The sequence below is a fragment of the Carassius auratus genome, chromosome 49, assembly GCF_003368295.1.
Source record: "Carassius auratus strain Wakin chromosome 49, ASM336829v1, whole genome shotgun sequence".
In the NCBI taxonomy this organism is placed as follows: Eukaryota; Metazoa; Chordata; class Actinopteri; order Cypriniformes; family Cyprinidae; genus Carassius; species Carassius auratus.
Window position 1 is genome coordinate 8226357 of NC_039291.1, and position 25374 is coordinate 8251730.

A 25374-nucleotide genomic window follows, 5' to 3' on the forward strand; every position below is an offset into this window, starting at 1 on the left:
AATCTGGGACTGTACAGAAGATTCCTATAGCTTAATTCTTGACTTAAGATTTAAAGAAATTCTAAAATGATAAAAGTGAATTTACCATGGTTCCTAAACAAATAGTATTCTGAGTTAGGATGCGTCTCTAACACAGCTTCAGGTAGGTTCAGTACAGGGTCATAGTATCAAAAATAAAATACTTATAAGAGTTCATAAAGGCTATCTCTATATTACTGCCTATTTTGGCATTTTGAAACACTATTTTCATTTAAAGCTATGTGGTTGCTTTGTTACAATCTGTATTGTTAAAAGTGCTATATAAATAAAGGTGACTTAACTTGACTTGACTTGTACTCCATGCTATTATAGTACATAGCTTTTTATGCATTGTTATTAATATCTATTTTTACTTAAATCACAAATATTTCATTATAACAGTATATGTTTTTGAAAATGGCCTATGGATTCTTTTTTGAAAGGCTCAAGCATGGATGAACTTATTACCATCTATCTACCTATGAGACCATCATACTATCATGTTTTATGCATTATATTAACATGTTTATAGTTTTAATTAAAAAGTAAACATAGTGTGTGTGTGTGTGTGTGTGTGTCTGTGTGTGTGTGTGTGTGTGTACACACACACACACACATACATTTGCATAATAAATGAAATTAGAATAAAAAAAGATTAGAAAGGTAGTTAGATTTTTTTTAAATAATAGAATTAGAATAGTGTGTGCTAAAGTTGGAGGGTCAAAAGATGGAAGAGATGGGTTTTAAACTGATTTTTGAATTATTTTTATTATTATTGTTATTATTATTATTATTATTATTATTATTATTATTATTATTATTATGTATAATAAATTTAGTAATTCACCTTTTCCATGTTTTTTTTTTTCCTGGTTTTACTAGTAGGATTTACTACAGTTAACTATTAGTCCTAACATAATAGTAGCCTGTTGGGTTTTATGGATGAACACATTAACAAGAACAACCAACAACAGAAAAATATAATAAAACAGTTGAAACCAATATATACATAAACATTGTTTATAGCAATAAATAAATAAATAAAGGAAAAAGAACACTACATGAATACAATAATAACCGCACATAAAAATGTCCTTTGGGATTCTGTGGGATTTGGCTTCGACGAGAAATCACGTGACCAGCAGCAGCAGCAGGCGTGACGTCACGTAGCTGGTCTGATCATCATTGCAGAAGTGACCATATCTCTAACTGAAGACGTCAAGGACGGTAAGAACATTTATAGTTTACAAATTCGTGTTTCTCTTTCTCCTCACTTTTAACTCGTACACTGTGTGTGTATGTATACATGACGTTATAAATGAGTGGATTAATTATTTTATCTGTGGTGATGCTTGAATATGGATGCATCGAGTCTGTCAACCCTTAGCGGTGATAAATATATTCATATATCATTTTCTCTGATTATGACTTCAATATTATGTTATAATTGCGGGAGAAAAAATAAACAGCTGACAGCATTTTAGAGATTAATACACTGGAAATCTGCGGTAACCAGTTGACCGTTTCTTACATGTGTCCTTTTATTCAGCCATGAATTAATGTAGCTATTAACAAATTTTGTTCAAAATACAACTAAATGCGCTCGATGTGTCTAACTGGTCTACTAAAATTCATTATTAGGATGATGCCAGAATGATTCACTGCAGCCTTATTAAACAAAAATCAACATCTTACAAATAAATATGTATTGCATGTGTTAGATGATTCACAAGCGCCGAGATTTGTTAGTATATTAAAGGATGCGATAAAACTGTAATGAAATAGTTGTTGTTACGGGGTAACGTTAGATAGAAAGAGGAGCGCGTAATGGCGCCCTTCAGGGCTGTAGGACAGACAGTGCGGCAAGAGATGTGAGCGAGCTTGAGCCATCAGCCAATCAGCTTTCAGAGATGCGTGGGTTGTTGAGCCATCAGCCAATCAGCTTTAAGAGACGTGGGTGGTTGCGCTTCTTGGCCAATCATCTCTTAGAGATGCGTGGATGTTGAGTTCATCAGCCAGTCCGAAGGGATGCTGAGCTTTCAGCCAATCGGCTCTTTGGGATGCAGGTGATGCTGAGCCCAGAGCAGAGACTCTCACATCAGAAGAGACGAAGCCCGTTTCAAGTGGTCAGCATGGACTCGTGTAGCTGACGTCATCGCTTCCATAATTTTACATTAGCAAGTAACAGTTTGTACCAAATGAATGTCAAATGTTCAGATCATTCTCCTTTTAAATCTATTACAGAAGCAAAATTAATTTAAATTAAATTAATATAATTGCTGATGTTTTAATAATTTATTTTACCCATAAACTTATCATCAACTTTTTACATTTGGAGTATTTGCAGAAACATGATTATATTAATAAAGGTTATAATGATTTAAAATATAATCAAGCATATGCAGTATATGAGCAATAAAGATTTATATAGGGATAGATGCATGGATGGATGGGTGGATGGATGGATGGATGGATAGATAGATACTGGAGATAGATAGATAGATAGATAGATAGATAGATAGATAGATAGATAGATAGATAGATAGATAGATAGATAGATAGATAGATAGATAGATGACAGATAGATGACATTATAATACCATTCATATTTTTACTTTTTTATAATTTAAAGAAGAAACCAATCCGATGTATAGTTGACATTTGAGGCTTAATACTAAAGAAAAGCACAAGGTTTTTCAGTTGGAGTGTTTTCAGCTTGTTTATTTTCATATAAAAATTGCGGGTGCTTCAAACAACGTATAAACATAATTCAGTGTAAATTGTGATAATTGTTATTAATAATCGCAATTACAGTTTCAAAGGAATAATCGAAAATTATGATTTTTGTCATAATCGTGATATATAATATATCACAGTTTATTTAGGCAAAAACAACATGTAATCAAATTCAAGATTATTTTTGCTAGGGTTACTCACAGCCAGAATATATTGCGTCTTTAGGTAACCGAGACGGTGAAATGATGGCTGATGTTTGCGGGGTAGTGATACCCATAAATATGTTATCATATATCATTTACATACATGGGGTATTTGCAGATAAAATTAAATGAATCCATCCATCCATCCCTAGACTGACCTGTAGCATCCTGTGGGACTGATTTCTGAGCCGTGGGTGAGTTCCTGTGGCCTGCAGCATCATGGGGGAGTTGTTCCGCAGTGAGGAGATGACTCTGGCCCAGCTCTTCCTCCAGTCTGAAGCGGCCTACTGCTGTGTCAGTGAACTGGGAGAGCTGGGAATGGTCCAGTTCAGAGATGTGAGTAGATACAGCTCGCTATCTGTCTTTCTCTTCCTGCTCTCCTCTATTAATATGCTGCTAATGAGTTCAAACTGTTTTCTTTCAGCTCAACCCTGATGTGAACGTGTTTCAGAGGAAGTTTGTGAATGAAGTGAGACGTTGTGAGGAGATGGACAGGAAGCTCAGTGAGTGGATCAATACATGCACAAACACATACACAGAGACCAGTGTCAGTCCTGACTCCTCAGAGATGACTGACAGTTCCCTGATTAACTACAAATGATGGACAAAGTCATGTCAAATATAGAAATCTAGAAAATAATGGGACATTTAGAATATATCTACTCCAAACCATCACTTGCAGAACCTAAGCTAAATTCTAAAATAATAATTAAAGAAAATATTTACATATAAAATCATAATTAAATAAGGCTGAACATTGTTATTTATGATTATACATATAGTGTACATTTACATTACATTTAGTCATTTAGCAGACACTTTTATCCAAAGTGACTTAAAAATGAGGACAATAGAAGCACTCAAAACTAACAAAAGTGTACCGTATTTTTCGGACTATAAGTCACACCTGAGTATAAGTCGCATCAGTCCAAAAATATGTCATGATGAGGAAAAAAACATATATAAGTTGTACTGGACTATAAGTCGCATTTATTTAGAACCAAGAGAAAACATTACCATCTACAGCCGCTAGAGGGCGCTCTATGTTTTCAGTGTAGACTACAGGAGCACTGAGCAGCATAGAGCGCGAGATAATGTTTTCTCTTGGTTCATTTCTCTCGGTTCATGTCAAATTAATTTTGATAAATAAGTCGCACCTGACTATAAGTCGCAGGACCGGCCAAACTATGAAAAAAAAGTGTGACTTATAGTCCGGAAAATACGGTAACAATTTGTAAGTGCGAATGACAAGTCTCAGTCAGCCTAACTCAGGACATGTACTATGCACACACACACACACACACACACATGTACATCAGGGCTAAAGGCACACATCAAGGAAAATGTACTTCCTCACCCTTCTCTGTGAGTAATAATCATATAGAACATTATTAAATATGGTTAGTAAATTGCTGCTGATGTCATGTTCTGCAGGGTTTGTAGAGAAAGAAATTAAGAAAGCCAACATTCCAGCAATGGACACTGGTGAGAATCCCGAAGTCCCATTCCCACGAGACATGATTGACCTTGAGGTAATTTTACTCTCTCATGCTGCTTTAATCAGATATGGGCTTAATAATTCTGTCCAAATAAAAATCCTGACATTCCCTTACACTCATGTGGTTCCAAACCCCATGTTGTTATTTTTTTGGAAGGCAAAATATGAAATGTTTAAAGTGTTGCTAGTGAACATGTCCGTCAAGTTCCAAAACAGTGCCCTGTTTTCATCAGTTTTATGAGACTTTTCACCAATATTTTAACAATCAAACATAAAAGCACCTTATATGCTCTTTTTTTTAATTACTAATTGACAAGGTGTCACACTTTTCTTGCCATTTTCTAAACCTCTGGGTCTAATTTGATATCAGTGTTTTAATCTCTTCATATCTATTTATTGCACTGATCACCAGGCCACCTTTGAGAAGCTGGAGAATGAGCTCAAAGAGATCAACACCAATCAAGAAGCCCTGAAGAAGAACTTTCTAGAGCTGACAGAACTCAAGCATATCCTCAGACGTACTCAGCAGTTCTTTGATGAGGTCTGGCTGTCCTCTCACAATAAGTTCACGAACTTAAGAGTACAAGAATGCATAAATAAATAAATAAATAAAGACATGTTTCAGGTGTTAGTTAACCCTTCGATGCATGATGGGAAAATCTTTAAAAGGCACTTTTATACATTAACAATGTTATGTTACATGCAAACTACCTTTGACCCTTACCCACCGAACTCTCTTTAGATGGAGGATCCGAACCTTTTGGAAGAATCATCATCTCTGCTAGACCCCAGTGAGGCTGGTCGAGGTGCCCCACTGCGACTAGGGTGAGGTCTAAGTAGCTGATACGTAATTCTCCTAGTAAACAGTCAGTAATATAATAAATATAATCATTTTCCTGGAGATTATTGTCATTTTCTTAATAGGTGCACACCATTATTTTGGTCCCAGCAGCTCACAGTGATCCTTCTATGCACAGAGATCACAATATGTACACTGGTTTGTTCACCCTGTAGGTTTGTGGCTGGGGTTATAAACCGGGAGAGAATCCCAACGTTTGAGAGGATGCTGTGGAGAGTCTGCCGTGGAAATGTCTTTTTACGTCAGACAGAGATTGAGGACCCTCTTGAGGACCCCACAACCGTCAGTGTCTATTTTTCTTGATTTTCTTGATTTTTTTTTTTTAATCGAGGCATTTCAAATGTTTGCACTTGACTTTTTATATACCAGCGTGATGATATATTGATCAAGTTATGGGTCTTTGTTCATAATAGGGAGACCAGGTGCACAAATCTGTGTTTATCATCTTCTTCCAAGGAGACCAGCTGAAGAACAGAGTCAAGAAGATCTGTGAAGGGTGCAGCATGCTCTTTTCTGATCTTTCGATTATTCACTTAATTTCATCTTATGCTAATCACAGACTTCAAACTTCATCTCCAGGTTCCGCGCATCTCTGTACCCGTGCCCTGAGACCCCTCAGGAGAGGAAGGAGATGGCAGCAGGTGTCAACACCCGCATTGATGACCTCCAGATGGTACGGTGGTCTCAATAAAGTCTTACAGTCTGTAGAGTCGTATTCAACTGTGTTACTTTTCATCTCAACCTAATATTATTGGTTACATTTAAACTCTCAAACCCTGTTTGAACATGACCTACTGTAGGAAAGCCAGTTATAGCCGCATGCAAAAAACTTATTTCAAATGTTCAGTGTTTGCTGTGTTTTCAAACATATAGGTTCTAAATCAAACCGAGGACCACCGGCAGAGGGTTTTGCAGGCCGCTGCGAAAACCATACGTGTGTGGTTCATCAAAGTGAGGAAGATGAAGGCCATTTATCACACCCTGAACCTCTGTAACATCGATGTTACACAGAAGTGTTTGATCGCTGAGGTCTGGTGTCCCGTTTCTGACCTCGATTCCATTCAATTTGCTCTGCGGAGGGGAACAGTGAGTACTATTAATCCAAATTCATTATAAATGATTTCAACCACTGAGATGTTACTTTAGCCATTCAATATACAAATGAAAGCAATGAAACAATTGTATATACATTTGTCATGATATTAAAAACCCATGCTAAAATTACTGAAATTAGTTTTGTAGACTATTTAAATTGGGCCTATATATATATATATATATATATATATATATATATATTAGGGGTGTAACGATACGCGTATTCGTATTGAACCGTTCGGTACGACGCTTTCGGTTCGGTACGCGGTACGCATTATGTATACCGAACGGTTCGTTGGAGTAATTAATTATATTTGGAAAAAAAAAAAAAAAAAGAGAGAGATAGAAATATAATGATATGCGTTCAACAAGGTAGCCCAATAACCCAAACAACGTAACAGGCAACGCCCCTGACACCCCCGAAGAAGAAAAAAACACCATCTTATATGTTTATGTTAGGCTACTCAGCAGGCGCTCGCTCACTCAGTACGCGCTGAAGGCTCGTTGCAAAATAGCCAATGCGTTTAACAGACTAGAAATGAGAAGATCCTCCAATAACCAACAGGTCTGGTGTTTGGGTGCACTTTGGATTCCCTTTAAGCTATAATGGTGATGGCAAGAGAGTGGTGGATAAAAAAACAACGGTATGTCGCATCTGCAACATGACAGGGTACACCAGCGGGATTACAAAAAAAAAAGAAAAAAAAAAAAAAAAAACACCAGCGGGAATATCTGGGATATATGCGTCAGTACTATCTGGGAAAAGACGAAAAAAAGGAGAAACATGCACGCAGCAAACTATCCCTGCAGCATTTAGACACTATAGCTTACAGGGAATCCAACCCAAACACCAGATCTGTTGGTTATTTTAGGATCTTATATTTCTGGTCTGTTAAATGCATTAGACATTTTGCAACGAGCCTTCAGCGCGTGCTGAGTGAGCGAGCGCCTTAGGGGCCGTTCACATATCGCTCCTAAAAACGCGTGGAAAACGATAAGCACGTCTTTCTCCTCCTTTCCAAAGCGCTTGGGCAGAAGCGCTCATGAGGCGTCTGTCTTTGCTAAGCAACAATGACGTGCTCTCTCCATGAGACGCGGAAATTTCAGCAAAGGATAAATGGATTTGCAGCTCTAAAAATCGCTTGCAGTAGCTCTGCTACTAAATTTATTTCAAAATTGCAATCCATATACAACTATGATCAGCTGTTCCTTCATCTTGGCTGAGCTCTCAACCTTGTTACGGGAAAGGATGAAGCTGATTGGTTGGTTCTTGTCACATGACCCGCGGTGCGCTTGCGGCATTCTGAAAAGTTGAGATGTTTTTACATTTTGCTGTATCTAAAACGTATCAAACCGAACCGAACCGAACCGTGACATCAGTGTATCGTATCGAACCGAACCGTGAATTTTGTGAACCGTTACACCCCTAATATATATATATTATATCATTTTATTTATTTTTGTACAATTCTTATACTACAGTTTAATATACTGTAATTACATGTAACAATAAATTGATTGGAGCAGATAGTGAAGGAGAAGCATCCAACATACATGTGAACTTTTAAAACCATCCCAGGATCCACCTCATGAAGTTATTAGTATATGATTGTATTTCAGTTTGTGTTATTTTTTACTTTATATGACTTTATTATTACGTGGATATACATGAATTTACTATATATGTGGAAATATTGCTAGATTGAGTAGATGTGAGTGGCAGTTGACTTTGAAGATTACACTTTATTTGGATGGTCACCTTTAGGCATTCTGTTGACTCTAAGTAACTTTGCAAACATGTCAGCTAATTAGAGTGTCAGTAGAGTGTTAGGTTCTGATTAGTAGAGTAAGTTGACATGTACGTGCTAAGTTACTAATGGTCAGTGGAATGTCTGTTGGTGGACTATCAAAGCAGTTATTAAGAAGCAAACATTAAGAAGACTAAAAATCCAATGTCTGGTAGTTGACATGTTGTTGCGAAAGTTACTTATAGTCGACAGGATATCTAAAGAAGGGCAGGTAATGCTTCGGTCACTGGGATCAACATCTTCTGATGATCCTGGTTCAACATAACCCAATCGCTAAACCTAACCCTACCTACAATTTATTCCTAAAATCAGTGGGAAATAAAATCTGATTAACTATGGAGTAGAAGGACCTAACCCTGATTTTTAAGCCTAAAACTGATATTTTCTGAAAAGTTTTATCTCAGTTCTGATTGGTTGTTTGGAATGTTGTTCCTGGGTCAACAAGAATGTTGATCCAGGAACATGTTGTATTTGGTGGAAATCACGCTCGCCGAATACGTTTTGTTCTTCTTTTTTTTTCTTTTTTTGTAGGAACGGAGTGGTTCCACAGTTCCCTCCATCTTGAACCGAATGCAAACCAAACAGACTCCACCTACTTTCAACAAGACTAACAAGTTCACCTCGGGATTCCAGAACATCGTGGATGCTTACGGCATCGGAACCTACCGAGAGATCAACCCAGGTACCAAAACAGGAAACGCTCCTCATGCTTAAAGTACATTTATGCAGGAATTGTTAGATTTAACAAAACAATATGTACATACTATTTGGTTTAACAGTGCAGAGTCCCCTTTTTCTCAGGTGATAAATGTGACTGTTTTAACACTTGTATAATTGGATTGTTTCTATTTAATTTCTTGCAGCACCATACACAATCATTACGTTCCCGTTCCTGTTTGCCGTCATGTTTGGGGACATGGGTCACGGCGTGCTGATGACATGTGCCGCACTTTATCTGGTCATCAGAGAGACCCGTCTGCTCGCCCAGAAGAGTGACAATGAGGTCTCAGCTGATCAATAACTATTACATTAAAGAAATATTCGGTTGAATGTGGAGATTACATCAAATATGGAGTTGTAATTGAATTATTAACATTGTTAACTTCTAAAGGTTAACAATGATCCTTTTAGGCGATTTCAAATTCACATTCTTACATTTTATTTTGGATGAAAATATTGATGATACAAATAAGCAGTATGCAATTTGAAGTTAAAAAAAGACATTAAAGGAATTTATATATATATATGCAGAACCAGCTTCATATTTAAATAGTAATACAGAAAAAAATATCTGCTCATCAATAGCATTCAAGAATTATTTAATATACAATTATATAACATAACAAGATATTATGTTGATTATTATAACTTTACAAAAATCTAACCGTAGTTTTTATTTTCTCTCCCTTTCTGTGTATGTGTAGATGTTTAACATGATTTTTGCTGGACGTTATATCATTCTTTTGATGGGGATATTCTCAGTCTACACAGGACTGATCTACAATGACTGCTTCTCCAAGTCCCTCAACATGTTCGGCTCAAGCTGGAGTGTGCGGCCCATGTTTTTCCCCAGGGGGAACTGGTCGTAAGTTTACAACATTAAATCAGTGAAACAGTTTGAATATAAACAAGAAATAAACAATAAATCATTAATTTATAATGAAAATAACAAAAAGCAAAACATTAAAACAGCATGTAAAATACAGTGTTTCATCTCAAATGTACTGATGCAAAGCAATCATTATATCCTGACTAACATTCATTTTGTTAATGAATTTTTCATTGTACAATTTATGTATGTATTTGTAGGTTTGAGACTCTGGATGGTAACTCAGTTCTTCAGTTAGACCCTGCTGTTCCTGGCGTGTTTGGTGGCCCTTATCCTCTGGGCATTGACCCTGTATGTATCACACGAAAACACTTTCATAAAGTATACACAGAGACATGCAGAGACAGCTTAGACAAATAAATTAATTCACACCTCACACATTTTTACATCATGCATTTTTCCATTTTTACAAAATTGGAAAAGTGTACACAAATAATGTGCTCAAAACTGAATCTGATGTTCATAATCTTTTGTTGTGCTTTAAAGTTATGAACATAACGCATTTCAAGTACATATTTATAATTTTAAGTGTATCGTGTTAGCCAATATAAATGTCCTAAATTGCAACGTCATCATTACAAATGTTTAATTATAAATATATTTAAATAAACATCATACAAGTTTCAATTGGCATTACATATTATATGTAGTGTATTTTGGCATAAATTCTTGTTAGTACATTTGGCAGTACATTTGAACCATATCTCAAAGGCAAACCGAAGTAAGAAATTGCATACATATTTGCATTGAATATAAATTCATATTTTTTATTGTATTGCAATAACATGCAATTAACTGATTGCACTATATTTTCACTGTTTCATTTTATTTTATTTTTTTATGTAAAATCATTTTCTAACTGTTTTTAAAGGTTTTAATCATTTTAAAAGTTTTAAAATTGCTTGTTTTATTTTTGTTATTATTTTTCTTCATGATTATTTTACTTTCTTTTATGTAAAGCACTTTGAATTACCATTGTGTACGAAATGTGCTATAAAAAAAAAAAGTGTCCAAAAACATTAACATAAAATTATGTCATACATTATTTCTGTAGTAATACTAAAAGGTACTTCTTTTTAACAAATGGAATGAAAGGAAAGAGGATTAGAGGACTTTTATGTAGAACCTGTTCGTTGTGCATAGAAGAATTTTTGTAAAAGTTGAGAAAAAATATTTTTTTTTATGTTGTAACGCATATGTGGAAAGACCAATAATTACCATAAAGCACAATTGAGACCTTCTCTTCCTCTATGCTTTTACAAACAACTAAAATAAGGTTCTTCAGTTTAAATTATAACAAATCTACCGAGATTCTGGTGTAAGACTGTTCTACTAATATTTCTCTGTTAGATCTGGAATGTTGCCACAAATAAGCTGACGTTCCTGAACTCGTTTAAGATGAAGATGTCTGTAATCCTGGGTGTCATTCACATGGTGTTTGGAGTCTCGCTGTCACTCTTCAATCACCTGTAAGTGTGTGTTCAATTGTGTGTATGTGGAGCAGCTAGTGTGCGAATTACCAAGTGTAATGACTGGGGATCGTCCTTTGATGTTGTGCTCGAACTTCATTTCTTTCCATATGTCTCGCAGGTACTTCAATAAGCCTTTGAACATTTTCTTTGGTTTCATTCCTGAGATTGTGTTCATGTGCAGTCTGTTTGGTTATCTGATCCTGCTCATCTTCTACAAGTGGACGGCTTATGATGCAGTGACATCTAAAGATGCTCCCAGTCTACTGATTGCTTTCATCAACATGTGTCTTTTCAACTACAACGATCCTACCAACAAACCATTGTACCGAGGACAGGTAATACACACATTTAAAAGATGCATAGAATTTTGGTTAGGATCAGATAGAATTCTGATTGGATGATTGGAGGATCTCTTTATTTGTGTGCATAGATGGGGATTCAGTCTCTGTTGGTGGTGATAGCTCTGGCGTGTGTGCCGTGTATGCTGGTGGTGAAGACTATGGTCCTGCGCCGTCAGTACCTGTGGAAGAAGCACCTGGTATGCTTATTTACTCTAATCTAAACCAGCCAAACTTCATCTTTCTTTTTCATTTTATGTCATTAAATTATAGAGCATGATATTGAAATTGAATATTGAAAGCGTTTGTTTTGTTTCATTGTCCATGACAATTGCAAACTACACAAATATTAATAGAAATTACCTCTGATATTGGTACGCTAGGAGTTACAGACTATGACCATTATGTTTCCTCAGATGTTTTAAAAAGCATGCCATGGGACAAAGCCAAGTACAACACCTTTACTGAACTTCTTCACAGATGTATGTCTGTGTGCATTAGGGGTGGAACGGTTGCGCTTATTCACAGTTCGTTTTGTATCACGGTTTCAGAGTCACGATTTCGGTATGGTTCGGTATGTTTCGGGAAAAACTACACTGTCAAATAAAAATAAAGAAAATAAGAATAAACTATCCAAATACAAGCAAAAACACAAATAAATAGAAAAGATGCAAATAAAATAAACAGTGATTTTCAGATTTTTTTAGGTAGGTTTAATATTAGTTTTTAGGTACAGAAACTGAACTAAGTAATTAAATGTAAAATAGCATTGCATATTTGACTGTATAAATGAAAGATGAATCTTTAGTAAAGTTACAAAAGCTATCCATTCAAGAGCAGTAAGTGATTTCTTTGTTGTTGCTGTTTGATTCATATTAGATAACAAAGTGCTGTCACTTTAAGAGAATGCACTGATCCAGTACGTTCAGCCGGCAATGTCTGCTATAGGATACTTAACATTTTGACATACCGTATTTTCCGGACTATAAGTCACACTTTTTTTCATAGTTTGGCTGGTCCTGCAACTTATAGTCAGGTGCGACTTATTTATCAAAATTAATTTGACATGAACTGAGAGAAATGAACCAAGAGAAAACATTACAGTTTACAGCCGCCAGGGGGCGCTCTATGCTGCTCAGTGGTAGGCTACAGGAGCGCTGAGCAGCATAGAGCGCCCTCTCGCGGCTGTAGATGGTAATGTTTTCTCTTGGTTCATTTCTCTCGGTTCATGTCAAATTAATTTTGATAAATAAGTGCTTGCTTCTAAATAAATGCGACTTATACTCAGGTGCGACTTATAGTCCGAAAAATACGGTCATTTTTGTGTGAATTTGTCCATTTAAACACAATACTTTGGAGACAGCTTAATATTTGCGTGCGTTCTGAGGTGCGGGTTTGCGCCACTATTGCCAAGTTGAATTGGGTTACCTTAATACTGTTGCCGTGGGTTGTTTTTCATGTCCGCGGGTTTAAGCGACCCCAATAACATGATATTTAGCCCTTAAAATGCTAATTTTACCAGGGGAACCCTACCAAAATTTGTTATTTAAAAAAAAAAAATTGTTGTTAAAAAAAAGCATGGACGTAGTGTCGGTGATGTCACCTAAAGAGCTAAAGAGCATTTTTGAAGCACAAAGTGGGCGGAGCCACCCGTTGCCTTGGCAGCATGTCTTCCCTGGATAATCAGAAATGGGCAAAGAGACAGGAGCTGGTTGCTGAAACCACACCCACCTAGCTCGACAGTGGTGACAGCAGCGGCAATCCACCTGCCACTCAAGTGACCACGCCCCTAAATTATACTGAACTTCAAGGCTTAATATAATTTAACTGGATGAATTATATATATCTTTCTTTTTTTTTCTGTAGTAAATTTGGCCATTTTAACATGGAAATCTATAGGATTGACTCCATAGCAGCCAGCCTCTAGCGACCAATTGATGAATTACAGTTTAAGTCACTTGTTTTTGGTTTCATGAGAGAGACTGGAAGGTTGCCGCTTGATTTTACCCCACCGTAATGCAATTTTTACCTGGGGATCCCCTTCAAAACGTGATTGGGCTAGTTTTGGGCTAACTGAGTAGCAATTGGGTGGGTTTTAATGTGAAAACCTGCCAGCCCTGGTTTGCGCGCTTCGGATGAGTTTGTGTCTTAAATGCTCTTAAATGTTTAAACTGGCAAAGCTTCATGAGTTTAGTTTAAACATGATATTTATAGCAAACCATTTTACAGATGCGTTGTAAGATTGAAGAGGAACCGCAGTCCTAGTGCATGGAGAACTGTACGGTTTTTCCTCGAACCATTCCACCCATACTGTGCATAAATGTCTGTTTTATAGACTAGATTGTGCATACTTTTTCATCTATGTAGGTAGCATCACATGAGAGGAGGAGACAACTCTGATTTGGCCCAATGGGGCACCTACCATGCTGGAAGCTTTTACAGCAGGTTAAAGAATGTTTAGATTAGTAAGGTAAAATATAACTTGTGTTTCACTCACAGGACAGTTTTAGTGTTGAAAATACTGATGATCTTAAAATGGCCTAACCTGATTTTACCAAGTGAGACATGTTCCTGGGACAACATCGTTGTTGACCCTGGAACAACATTGTGATTAACCAATCAGATTTGAAGAACCAGTTTATAGATTTTGTGAAGTTTATGCTTAAAATCAGTGTTTGGTGCTTGTACATCAGTGTCATTCATCTATCATTTCCTCTGATTTTAGGGATTACTCATGGTTAAGGTTAGGTTTAGGTGTAGGGATATGGTTAAGAATATATTTTTGGAGTAAAATGTTGTTCCAGGGTCAACACAATATGTTGACCTAGGAACACATCGAACTTGGCAAAATCAGGACGTGCCTTAAAATGATAAAATACTACGATAGTTAATAACTCTTAAATTCATCATAATGTTGAACTAGTGTCAGTTCTTGTTCAAATCAGGACAATTCTGTAGAATTCAGCAGGATCTTGAAAGTGGCAATTATGCCTCAGAGATTTAAAGACTGGGGGCCACTGATTCAAATTTCTTGAGTTATGTGTTAAAGGAATACTTCATAGTTCATATATATATATATACAGTGGGGATCAAAGTTTGGGCACCCCTTGCAGAATCTGTGACAATAAGAGTAATTTTCAAAAAATAAGAGAGATCATACTAAATGCATGTTATTTTTTATTTAGTACTGTCCTGAGTAAGATATTGTACATAAAAGATATTAACATTTAGTCCACAAGACAAAAAAATTGCTGAAATTATTAAAATAACCCCACTCAAAAGTTTGGGAACCCTTGGTTCTTAATACTGTGTTCTGTTACCTGATGATCCACGACTGTCTTTCTGTTTTGTGATGGTTGTGCATGAGTCCCTTGTTTGTTCTGAACAGTTTAACTGAGCAGCGTTCTTCAGAAAAATCTTTAAGGTCCTGCAGATTCTTCCGTTTTCCAGCATCTTTGCATATTTGAACCCTTTCCAGCAGTGACTGTATGATTTTGAGATACATCTTATCACACTGAGGACATTTGAGGGACTCAAACACAACCATTTAAAAAGATTCAAACATTCACTGATGCTCCAGAAGGAAACAAGATGCAGTAAAAGCTGGGGGGTGAAAACTTTTGAACACGATGAAGATGGCCAAATTTGTCTTATTTTGTTGAAATATATATTTTTTCCATTTAGTTCTGCCCTTCGTAAGCAACAGAAGATACTTGTATGTTTCCCGGAACACAAATTTACCTTGATCTTCAAATTCCAAAAGTTTTCACCCCCTTAATGCATCTTGTTTACTTCTGGAACATCAGTGAACGTTTGAACCTTTTTTAATAGTTGTGTTTGAGTCCCTCAGATGTCCTCAGTGTGAAAGGATGTATCTCAAAATCATAAAGTCACTGCTGGAAAGGGTTCAAATATGCAAAGATGCTGGAAAACGGAAGAATCTGCAGGACCTTAAAGATTTTTCTGAAGAACGCTGCTCAGTTTAACTGTTCAGAACAAACAAGGGACTCATGTACAACCATCACAAAACAGAAAGACAGTCGAGGATCATCAGGTAACAGCACACAGTATTAAGAACCAAGGGTTCCCAAACTTTTGAGGGGGTTATTTTAATAATTTCAGCATTTGTTTGTCTTGTGGACTAAATGTTAATATCTTTTATGTACAATATCTTACTCAGGACAGTACTTAATAAAAAATAACATGCATTTAGTATGATCTCTCTTATTTTTTGAAAATTACTCATATTTTCACAGATTCTGCAAGGGGTGCCCAAACTTTCGATCCCCACTGTATATATATATTTATTTATTTATTTATTTTTTTTGGAAAATCTATTACAGGAGGCACAAATTATCTCTTGATTAACAAAAATAGATAATTTAGGATACTGTTCCAGCTGCTTTTTGATTAAGAGGTAAAGCTCCATTGTGTTTTGGTAGGTGCCCCAAGCAGCCATACCAAACACAGAACACACTCAGGCGACCCATGGCATGCTGATAGCCACACAGACCTTGTTTGTATTTAGTCCCAGATGAGGGAGGCAAGACCTGCAGAGAATCTAGAAACTTTAGAGCAGAAAGGCACCAGCTCACCCACCGGACTCACCCAACAGGGCACGCAGAAGTTCGGTGGCATCCGGGTGGGAAACGGGCCTACAGAAGACGAGGCGGAGATCATTGACCACGACCAGCTCTCGCAGCACTCAGAGGAAGGAGACGAGGTGGGTGGAGTCTGTGATGTCAGCCTGTGCTACATGACATATGGGATTATTTATATTTTCAGATTTTTATTGGTGCATATTCCTCATTACATATACATAAAAATACAATGTAATCACAACAGCTGCGGGACATTTTGATGGCACACAGAGAAACATTGCTAGAGGGATGTTTTCTTGTGTGATGTTTTACTTTGGCTGCAGTGAGATCATGTTTAATGGAAAAGAAACTATAGTATACCAATGTTTTAAGTATATCTGCTTAGTCAAAATATGATTAAGTATGATTAACGGACTGCCATCTTACAGTTATTTGAGAAATGTAAACAGAAGAGTAACTGCTCAGCAAGACTCTGTGGGCAGTCTGACTCACCCGCTCCAAACATACCCACAGTGGAATGTGCAAAATATTTTCCTCCGTGTTTTATCTTTTGACATTGTCCTGAACAGTCTGTTCCATCATGTGCTGAGCGGATAAAAACAACAAATAATGCAAATATGCTTGAACGAATCAAAGTCTGCTTTCTTGCTAGCATAGTGTATCTCATGAAACCTGTCATGAATATTTCCCGCTAATATATATTCACGAAAGTAAAGGGGCAAAAAAATGCATGCAATTTCATTTTGTATTAAGAGAAATTGCTCTAGTTTTTGCTAGAGTATTTGACTCTAAGTCCTTATTACTCTAATGCAAAATAAATACATTTTTAATTGGGAAGTGTTTATATTTCATGATGTTTTTTTTGTTTTTTTGTTTTTTTTAGTACCTGATTAAAATAAAAATCTCTGTATGACATTGTTTTACTGCATTGTTGAGAAATGAATGAGAATCATCATTGAGAATAATGGAATTACTTTTTTTTAAAAGGGGAAAAACAGATTCATTACAGCTGCAGTAAGAAATTTGCTTAATTGTTTTTAAAAGATAGTCACAATGCAAACGAATCTTAATACTTATATAATCATACTTATTAAACAAGACATAAACTTAATAACTCTAAACTGGTCTGTTTAAGACACAATGGAAACAGAAAGTTAGCTACAGTATATGATGATTCAATAATTTTGGCTTGCGATGAAGTTATGAAATGCATTTTGAAACAGTGATTATTTATGGCCATCCAAATTGAATCTTTCTGTAATTTATTATTATGAGTAACAAGTTGAGTTACGGCTGAGGTGAGGGTTTGTGGTATTACCCACTCATGGCATTAATTGTTCATGGTGAAAGAGGATTCCATAGATCCTCATCTACTGAGATGGAAAAATATTGTAAGTGCAAACATAAGGACATTATCCAGCATGCACATATTAGAATATTGTATAATAATAGTCTTAAGTGCTTAGTGCAGTGTAAGTGCTTGGTGCAAAAGAGAATACTATACACATAAAAACAAATCGCAGATTGCTTTCTTTGTCTGACCTTTGACCTGCCTTACTTATTATTCTCATCGGTATGCATTATTCATGAAGCTAATTTTACAATAAGTGAATTAAAAAGCAATTCTTTCTGATGTGTTTATCTAAAACTCTGTTCTCTACTTTTCAAGCATTCAGAAGAAGAACCGGTAAGATCATTTTGTGTATGGTTCTGTTACTTTTGCGTTCACATAATCTTTGTTATATATTAATTATTCATGAAAATGATTGATAATTAATATTTTAGTCAGACACAAACTGCAACACTTTATGCAAATTAAAACATGTTGTGTGGATGTCATGAAAAAGGCTTTTCAAGTACCATTATATTATTATTATGCCTTTATTTATCCAGGTATACTGTTTGAGAACCACTTCTCATTTACAAACAATAATATGTTTTATACAATAAATGTTTGCAAGCTAAGTTATATTGATTTCACAGTTATGAAATATGAAATAACAGGTCTTAGTGAAATGTAAATTTAAATTGCAGGGCTCTAATCAACTTCATCAAATGCTGTTTTGTTCTCTGTTTTCATCTGTGAGCATGCTCTTGATATATGTTTTTTACCTTTTTTTTTTTGTTAAAAACCCCCATTTACTCGATAGCCTTGGCCTTCTGGTTGCTGTGATATCCTGGTAACACACCTCTACTGGAGAACAATGAGAGTGTTACGTCAGGTTTGGCTTTTAAGCCATTTAGAACTCTCAACAAAAGAGTCAAGTGGAAAAGGGAAGCCAGCCTCTGCCAAGCCAAACTTTACAAGACTTTACAAGTAGTACAAGAATCAGTCCTGTCTTTTCCCTTTTGATAAACACACCTGACATCAACGCTTCTTCAATAATTTTCCTTGTGGAGTAAAACTTATTTCTATTGAACATAACCTGTGACCACCTAAGCACTCTGGACATGTTGATGGTCTCAAGGGGAAGTCATGGCCTAAAGGTTAGAGAGTTGGATTCGCAATCCAAGCTTTGTGAGTTCGAGTCTTGGGCTGTCAGGAATTGTAGGTGGGGGAAGTGAATGTACCATCTATTCTCCAAACCACTTGTCCTATGAAGGGTCTGGTTAGCCAGTCTGTTGCAACACTCTAGATTTATTATAAAGCAAACGTCAGTGTTTTTCTGCATGTATTGCTCATGAAAGTAAAAAAAAAAGGGCTTTCGTTCCACTGTAATCTCTCTGGATTGTCAAGAGACAGAAAAAAGGTCACTGGCATCACAGTCGTCTTAGCTCTGTTGTTCTCCACACTAATGACACCGTGCATCTTCCACAATATGAAAATATTACGACGTTAAGTGAAAATGAATTACAGAACTAGTGCTTCTTAATAGAAGAGTACTGTTTTCTACTGATCCTTTATCATTTCTGAATCAGATAACACTTCATTAGCCACATTCACAAAAAAAAAATCTATTTAAGAACCTTCCAGTAAAAATACAACAGTAAAATGTTCACCAAAAAAAGTGGGTGTATGATCATCTGATTTAAAACAAATCATTTAAAAAAATGTATACCATCAGTGTACTGTAAGTCACATTGGATACAAGCGTTTTCCAAATACAGAAACGTGCCTGTGTTCCTAAAATAATACTAGTTTACTGCTTTTTAAATACTGCATACTGCCTATTATAAGTAGGTATTAGACAAAAAAGGGTTTTAAGGGTTCAAACAGTTGTTTACTACATAGAATTTTTAATGCAGCGAGAAGAGGTAAATGTTATTATCTTTAAAAAAAGAAATGTTTATTTCTAATTAATGTAATTAATTGGTAACGGTTTAGGGAGCATTATTTACTATTAATTATCTGCTTCTTAGCATGTATATTAATAGGATATTGGCCGATTATAAGTTTTTATTTTGCACATATTAATGAATTTTGCGTACTAATTAATTGTCTTATTTCAATATAAAATCTGATGAACTTACAAACATAAATCACAGCAAATAAGGTAAACAGAAGTACAAACATGTTATCGTGAGAACCAATGAGTTTGTTCTTGGTCTATTGTTGAATGACAAAAATTTTATGCATCCTACATTCAAAGATCATTACTGACCCTTTTCTGTATTTGTTTTTTCTTCTTCCTTTTTTTGTGTGTAGTTTAACTTTGGAGATGTGGCAGTTCATCAGGCCATTCACACTATAGAGTACTGTCTGGGCTGCATCTCCAACACTGCCTCATACCTGCGGCTCTGGGCCCTTAGTTTGGCTCATGCTCGTAAGTTCATATGCACAAACTCGCACGTACAACATCCACAACACATCCACAGGCTTGTTAAAATGAAACTCACTCTTTCTGTGTCTGCCTGTCAGAGTTGTCTGAGGTTCTGTGGGGAATGGTGATGCATCTTGGACTGTCCTCGAGGAGTGGCGGTGGATTCTTTGGCCTATCGATCATTTTCGCTGCCTTTGCCACACTGACAGTGTGCATCCTACTCATCATGGAGGGACTGTCTGCATTTCTGCATGCTCTGCGCTTACATTGGTGAGATAAACCCACACATCAACACACAGGGCCGTAATTTGCCAATGGAAACACATATAAATAAAATTAATTTAAATGTACATTTTCAATTGTTTTAAAATTTTAAACAAATCATCTTTAACATTTTATTGACATGATGAGCTATATATAGTTCAGTCATGAAACTCTAGGTCTTTTCCATGCAGTCTGTTAGCAATCACATCATTTACTGCACAGCACAAGCTGACACCACATTGCTCAATATTTAAATAGTCTGGTTTAGTGTTCACTTTACACTGGTCTTGCAGAACGCTATCAGAGTTTCTCTGAAGCCCACCACCTCCCCCAGCTCCACCTGTCTACATCTGCTAGAGTATTTATGTATGCCGATTCATGTAGCAGAAACATCATATCTTACATGCTCACAGCAGCGTCTCTGTGTATCTGTTGGCAGCAGCAAGTCATATTTGCTCTGCAGCAGCATTTGAAGCAGATCTAGTCTGCTAAGACCAAATACTTCAAATATGTCACATCCATTAACATCCTTAAACTATTCAGAGTCGTTGAAAGGATATTAGCAAAAAGCTATTAATGAATAAAGCTGCTCTTTTAAAACTTTACAATCACTCTATCCTTGACACTCTTTTCTGTTGAGATCATAATGTGTAGATCATGTCATCCTTCTGAAATGTTCTACAGAGGGAAAGAATGTGAAGAGGAAAGGTAAACATATCAATGCCTCTTAAGGATAACTTGTTCTGATAACGAATTTATGAGGCGCTAATTGTGGCATTTTGGTGTCATTCCCGGCTCAACCTGCTCAAAATGCCTTCCACGGCCTATGCACACACAGACTTGTTGAAGGGAAAATGAGGTTGATCTCTTGACTAAAATATTTACCACCGCCTAATGGTTAGAGAGTCAGACTCCCAATCGAAAGGTTGTGAGTTCGAGTCCCAGGCCGGCAGGAATTGTGGGTGGGGGGAGTGCATGTACAGTTCTCTCTCCACCTTCAATACCACGACTTAGGTGCCCCCCTACTTATCGAACCACCAACTGCTCCCCGGGCGCCGCAGCATAAATGGCTGCCCACTGCTCCAGGTGTGTGTTCACAGTGTGTGTGTGTGCACTTTGGATGGGTTAAATGCAGAGCAAAAATTCTGAGTATGGGTCACCGTACTTGGCTGAATGTCATGTCACTTTCACTTTCAACAGACGTCATCTAAATTAAGCAGTCAATGTTATCTTTATTGTAGCTCATTGTAAAATCATGTTTTTGTTCCATTTCATGTTTAAAGGTTTCTGGATTAAAGACATGTATTACTTTTTTCCTTGACTCCCTTAACTTCTCAGAGAGCTGTCACGCACACATTCACTGACTAACAGCTGTCTACTTGATTTCAGAAATCTGTGTCTGGACATTACCTTCCTCAAAATCTCAACCTTCAGTTCAGAAATATTTTCTCTCAGCGGCAATTCTAAACACTCTTATCTGTGACCCAATGATAGTGACGGAATGTGTGCTTATGGCTTTTTTTTTTTTTTGGAGAAATAAAAAATGTGCTCATAGACAAAGTTGGAGAAATAGCTCAAATAACAGTTTACCCACAGAGCATAAAGGCAAGAACGTTTCAGAAATAAAGGCAACAATATATTAAAAATGACAGACATTTGGCTAATTTACAAGCATAGTTTGAGCTGTTCAACTCCAGTATCAGCTATTCTTATATAGAGGGTATTTTCAAGTCGGTATGATCTTCCAACAGATCATTCTGAGAAATTAGGGCTTTGTGTGTTTACAGTAGGTCTATAATTTGTAAATTGTTTATATAGGATTGAAGTTTATAGAAAGCAATTGTAACAGTTCTGTCAATCAGTCAAATGAGCACTGTTATGGACTAATGCCAGTAATCTTAAAATTGAACAGCAGTATAGTTGTGTTGTAAGAGGACTTGAGAGTCATTTGGCCCTCTAATAACTGCCACACATAACAGACTCTTCACTGGCTGACACATTCTTCATATGGTGACATAGCCCAACCCGATTTTCACCTTTTCACTTCAACACACTTTTGCTTTTGAGGAAGTAACCCCAACATATTCCAAGTAAACAAAGATACAAGTCCATTGTTGTTAACAGGAATCAACATGTGTTTTTAATATTAAACGTCCCGCTCATCACCGCTCTGACATTGCATTCTTTTGTCCTGTCTTTCCTGTCATTAAGGGTGGAGTTCCAGAACAAATTCTACGTAGGACAGGGCTTCAAGTTTGTCCCGTTTTCCTTCGAGAGTATCCTGGAGGGTCGATTTGATGAATGAGCTACTACAGCTTTCTCAAATATCATCAATTCCCACTCCTGCATGGATCCCGTCTCACCCTGTCCCCTTCAGGAGCAGTGCTGTCTGGTGATGTGTTTGTAAGATGTGACCCCTATGCACATTGGGTGTTTTTGAGATGTGCTGTGTTCTGAAAACCTTTCTGCCAGATTTATAACCCCACTTTATGTAAACAGTCCTTCAAAACAGTGGGTTAACTGTAATAGATGTTGCAATGTTAAAAATGTGTAAAGGAGTGTAAATCTAGATTGAACAGTTTAATTAATTATTTTAAATAATGACAAAAAACTGCACTCAAAAACTGGCTTTCCACACTGCTCTTGACCCTGGGTTATCAGCATTCTAAACTTTGACCCCAGATAAAGGTATGTTTTATACTCATTTAAAAGCAAGGTTAGCACTAGACTGCGTTTGCAAACTTGAGCAATGTGAAACAATGCTGTATTAGAATATTATGGATAGATGCTTAGCTGCAGATACCCAATCGTGCTTCATATTCACATACTTTGGACAGTCATGGAAACATTGCACATTGTATAAACAGTGATTTCAGCATTTGAGAGAAAATAATATCAACTGGTGATACAAAACATATGAACTGAAGTACCTGATAGCCTACAATATATAATATGAGGATGAGCCATGCTAGAACTGTGCCAAATTCTTCTAGTCAAGAGCAGCCTTAATCTGATTAATTGCTAACCTTGGCTAAATTATAAGCAGTTTAAAACATGGAACAAGATAACCCAGGATTCCATTTACCTGGCATTTAGAATGACCCAGGGTTAACTATTTCAAGTGTGAAAAGCCCTAAAGAGCGATATCCAACTAATGCAGGAGTGTCCATTCCTGTGTCTGGATGGCCAGTGTTCTGCAAAATGTAGCTCCACCCAACTCCAACAGCTTGGAATTTTCTTGTGACCCTGAAGACTTTGATTAGCTGGTTCAGGTGTGTTTAATTAGGGTTGGAGCTAAACAGGAGGTGTTTCTCAATGTCAAGGAAGGATCCTCGGAAGCCAGTATTTCGAGGATGCTACGTCATCGACATCCGTCGAAGGACTGTTCCAATGTCGAGGATCCTCGGAATTTCAACCAAGGACTGAGTCCTTCTTTCGAAAAATATGCCATACACAGGAAAGGATGCATATGTGTATCCTTCGCGCTCTCAAATCACCCACAATCCTATGCGCGCTGCTTTGCTATCTTGTTCAAAAATTCAAGTCGGAGTGTTAACCGTTTTTATTTACGTTACCAAACATTTGTTAGAACTGTAGTAAATATAAGTAAAGTTTAACGTTTAAATGCCAGTACAAATTACTACCGTATTGATATTGTAAATTATAGAAATACAAATGGTTAACTGAACTGGACCTGTCATTTAACAATTGTAAACTTGTTTGCGTCATCGGCATTTCTTTTATAAATAACTAGTTAAGTTTTCCAAAGTAATTTAACGATACCATTCACAGCGTTATTCAATGACGCAATTACGTGCACTTGCTAGCCTGTTCCATTTACGTGTTCTCCGAATGCTAAAGAGGAGTCTTGCCTAGCCTCTGAAGGAAGTGACTTGGAAGGATCAGTCCTAGTATCCTTGACTTTGAGAAACGCCTAGGGTTGGACCCCCCTGAGCAAATAATATATTGTTGACCAGTGGTTCCCAAACATATTCCTGGAGTACATTTTCAAGACAAAAGTCTCCTTTACTGACACACCCATTTCAGGTCATGGAGTCTCTACTAATGAAATAATGGCATGAATCAGGTGTGATTGATTAAGGACACGTGTAAAATTTGCAGTGTTGGGTGTCCAGAAATGTGGCTGAGAACCGCTGTTGTAGAGTAGAGCAAAATTACATGAAAATGTCTTGGTTTTAAATTCTCTGCTTCCCAGATAAACCATGAAAACCTGTATTTACATCTAAAAACATCAATAAGTCCAGCATTTATGGTTAAATTACATAATGGCTCAATATATAAACATCAGCTTTTCCTGCTGATGTTATTCTGCACCTATTGTTTCTCTCCACAAACCTTTATTTTTGTGTTGTTTTGAAGAGACATATGAAGTAGATGGTTTCAGGGATCATCTTGTTAAACTTAATTGAAAAAATATGTAACCTTGATCCCACATTGATAAAAAGTAGCTAGTCAGAAAAACCAACAACATTTTACAGAATAAAGGTTAACATCCTGTTACTGAGTAGACAACAGTGGATATCATAAGTCTCTTGAGGCAGCTAGTAAAAGGTGTTAATGTTTGGTGGACTGTCTTTGGCTGTCTTGCTTAACAGTAAAACATATCAACATGGAAATAAATTATAAAAAAAAAATACTTTATCTGTTTTATTTGTTGCTGTTTATTGTTTTGCTGTGGTGCAAGTATTTTACGTGCAGAAGAGAGTGTTTGTGCATGAACATAGATTTCAGTGAGGACTATACAATGAGTCAAATGTGTCTCTGTTGTTGTAAAACCCTGTTCATCCTAAATCAGACAATTAAAGATCTGGGGAGAATAAACTCATCTCAGTGTTTCTATTAGCTCTAAGAATTAATCATCATCAAATACACATTTGATTGTTAATCTCAAAGGGTCATTTGGTGTTACGTGACTTGAATATTACATTTGTTTACAAATCTGATACATAACGTCAAAAGATTTGAACACTGAAGATGTCATTTGTAATTTTACATTGCTAAATAACATGGAACAATCTCTTATTTCTTGTACATGGAAGGGAAAGCAATGCCTCATAAGACAAAGAACTTAATGAATCCACCAGGCCCTAC

At 36.5% G+C, this 25374-nt stretch overlaps 1 protein-coding gene across 4 annotated transcripts; it reads left to right on the forward strand.

The window, feature by feature from the left end:
* Positions 1 to 1160: 1160 nt before the first annotated feature.
* On the forward strand, positions 1161 to 23632 carry atp6v0a1b (ATPase H+ transporting V0 subunit a1b). 4 transcript variants are annotated; one of them, XM_026237790.1, is made up of 22 exons: positions 1161 to 1245; positions 3110 to 3293; positions 3382 to 3460; positions 4392 to 4489; positions 4868 to 4996; positions 5198 to 5280; positions 5470 to 5596; positions 5728 to 5810; positions 5894 to 5987; positions 6188 to 6400; positions 8749 to 8899; positions 9081 to 9220; positions 9642 to 9802; positions 10027 to 10117; positions 11177 to 11295; positions 11417 to 11633; positions 11729 to 11836; positions 16165 to 16359; positions 17907 to 17924; positions 19884 to 20001; positions 20097 to 20268; positions 22474 to 23632. In XM_026237790.1, the coding sequence occupies exons 2-22, from the start codon at positions 3177 to 3179 to the stop codon at positions 22565 to 22567; spliced, it is 2607 nt and encodes an 868-aa protein (XP_026093575.1). In that variant the 5' UTR covers positions 1161 to 1245; positions 3110 to 3176; the 3' UTR covers positions 22568 to 23632. The 4 variants fall into 4 exon arrangements, with proteins under 4 accessions (XP_026093575.1, XP_026093577.1, XP_026093576.1 ...); XM_026237792.1 differs by having other exon boundaries at positions 16252 to 16359; positions 22474 to 23631; XM_026237791.1 differs by lacking the exon at positions 17907 to 17924.
* Positions 23633 to 25374: the final 1742 nt, after the last annotated feature.

Coding starts and splice junctions, on each gene's coding strand:
- atp6v0a1b (XM_026237790.1), top strand. CDS start 3,177: ATGGGGGAGTTGTTCCGCAGTGAGGAGATGACTCTGGCCCAGCTCTTC. Junction 5,811..5,893: donor GTCAAGAAGATCTGTGAAGG/GTGCAGCATGCT, acceptor CTTCATCTCCAG/GTTCCGCGCATCTCTGTACC. Junction 11,296..11,416: donor CTGTCACTCTTCAATCACCT/GTAAGTGTGTGT, acceptor TATGTCTCGCAG/GTACTTCAATAAGCCTTTGA.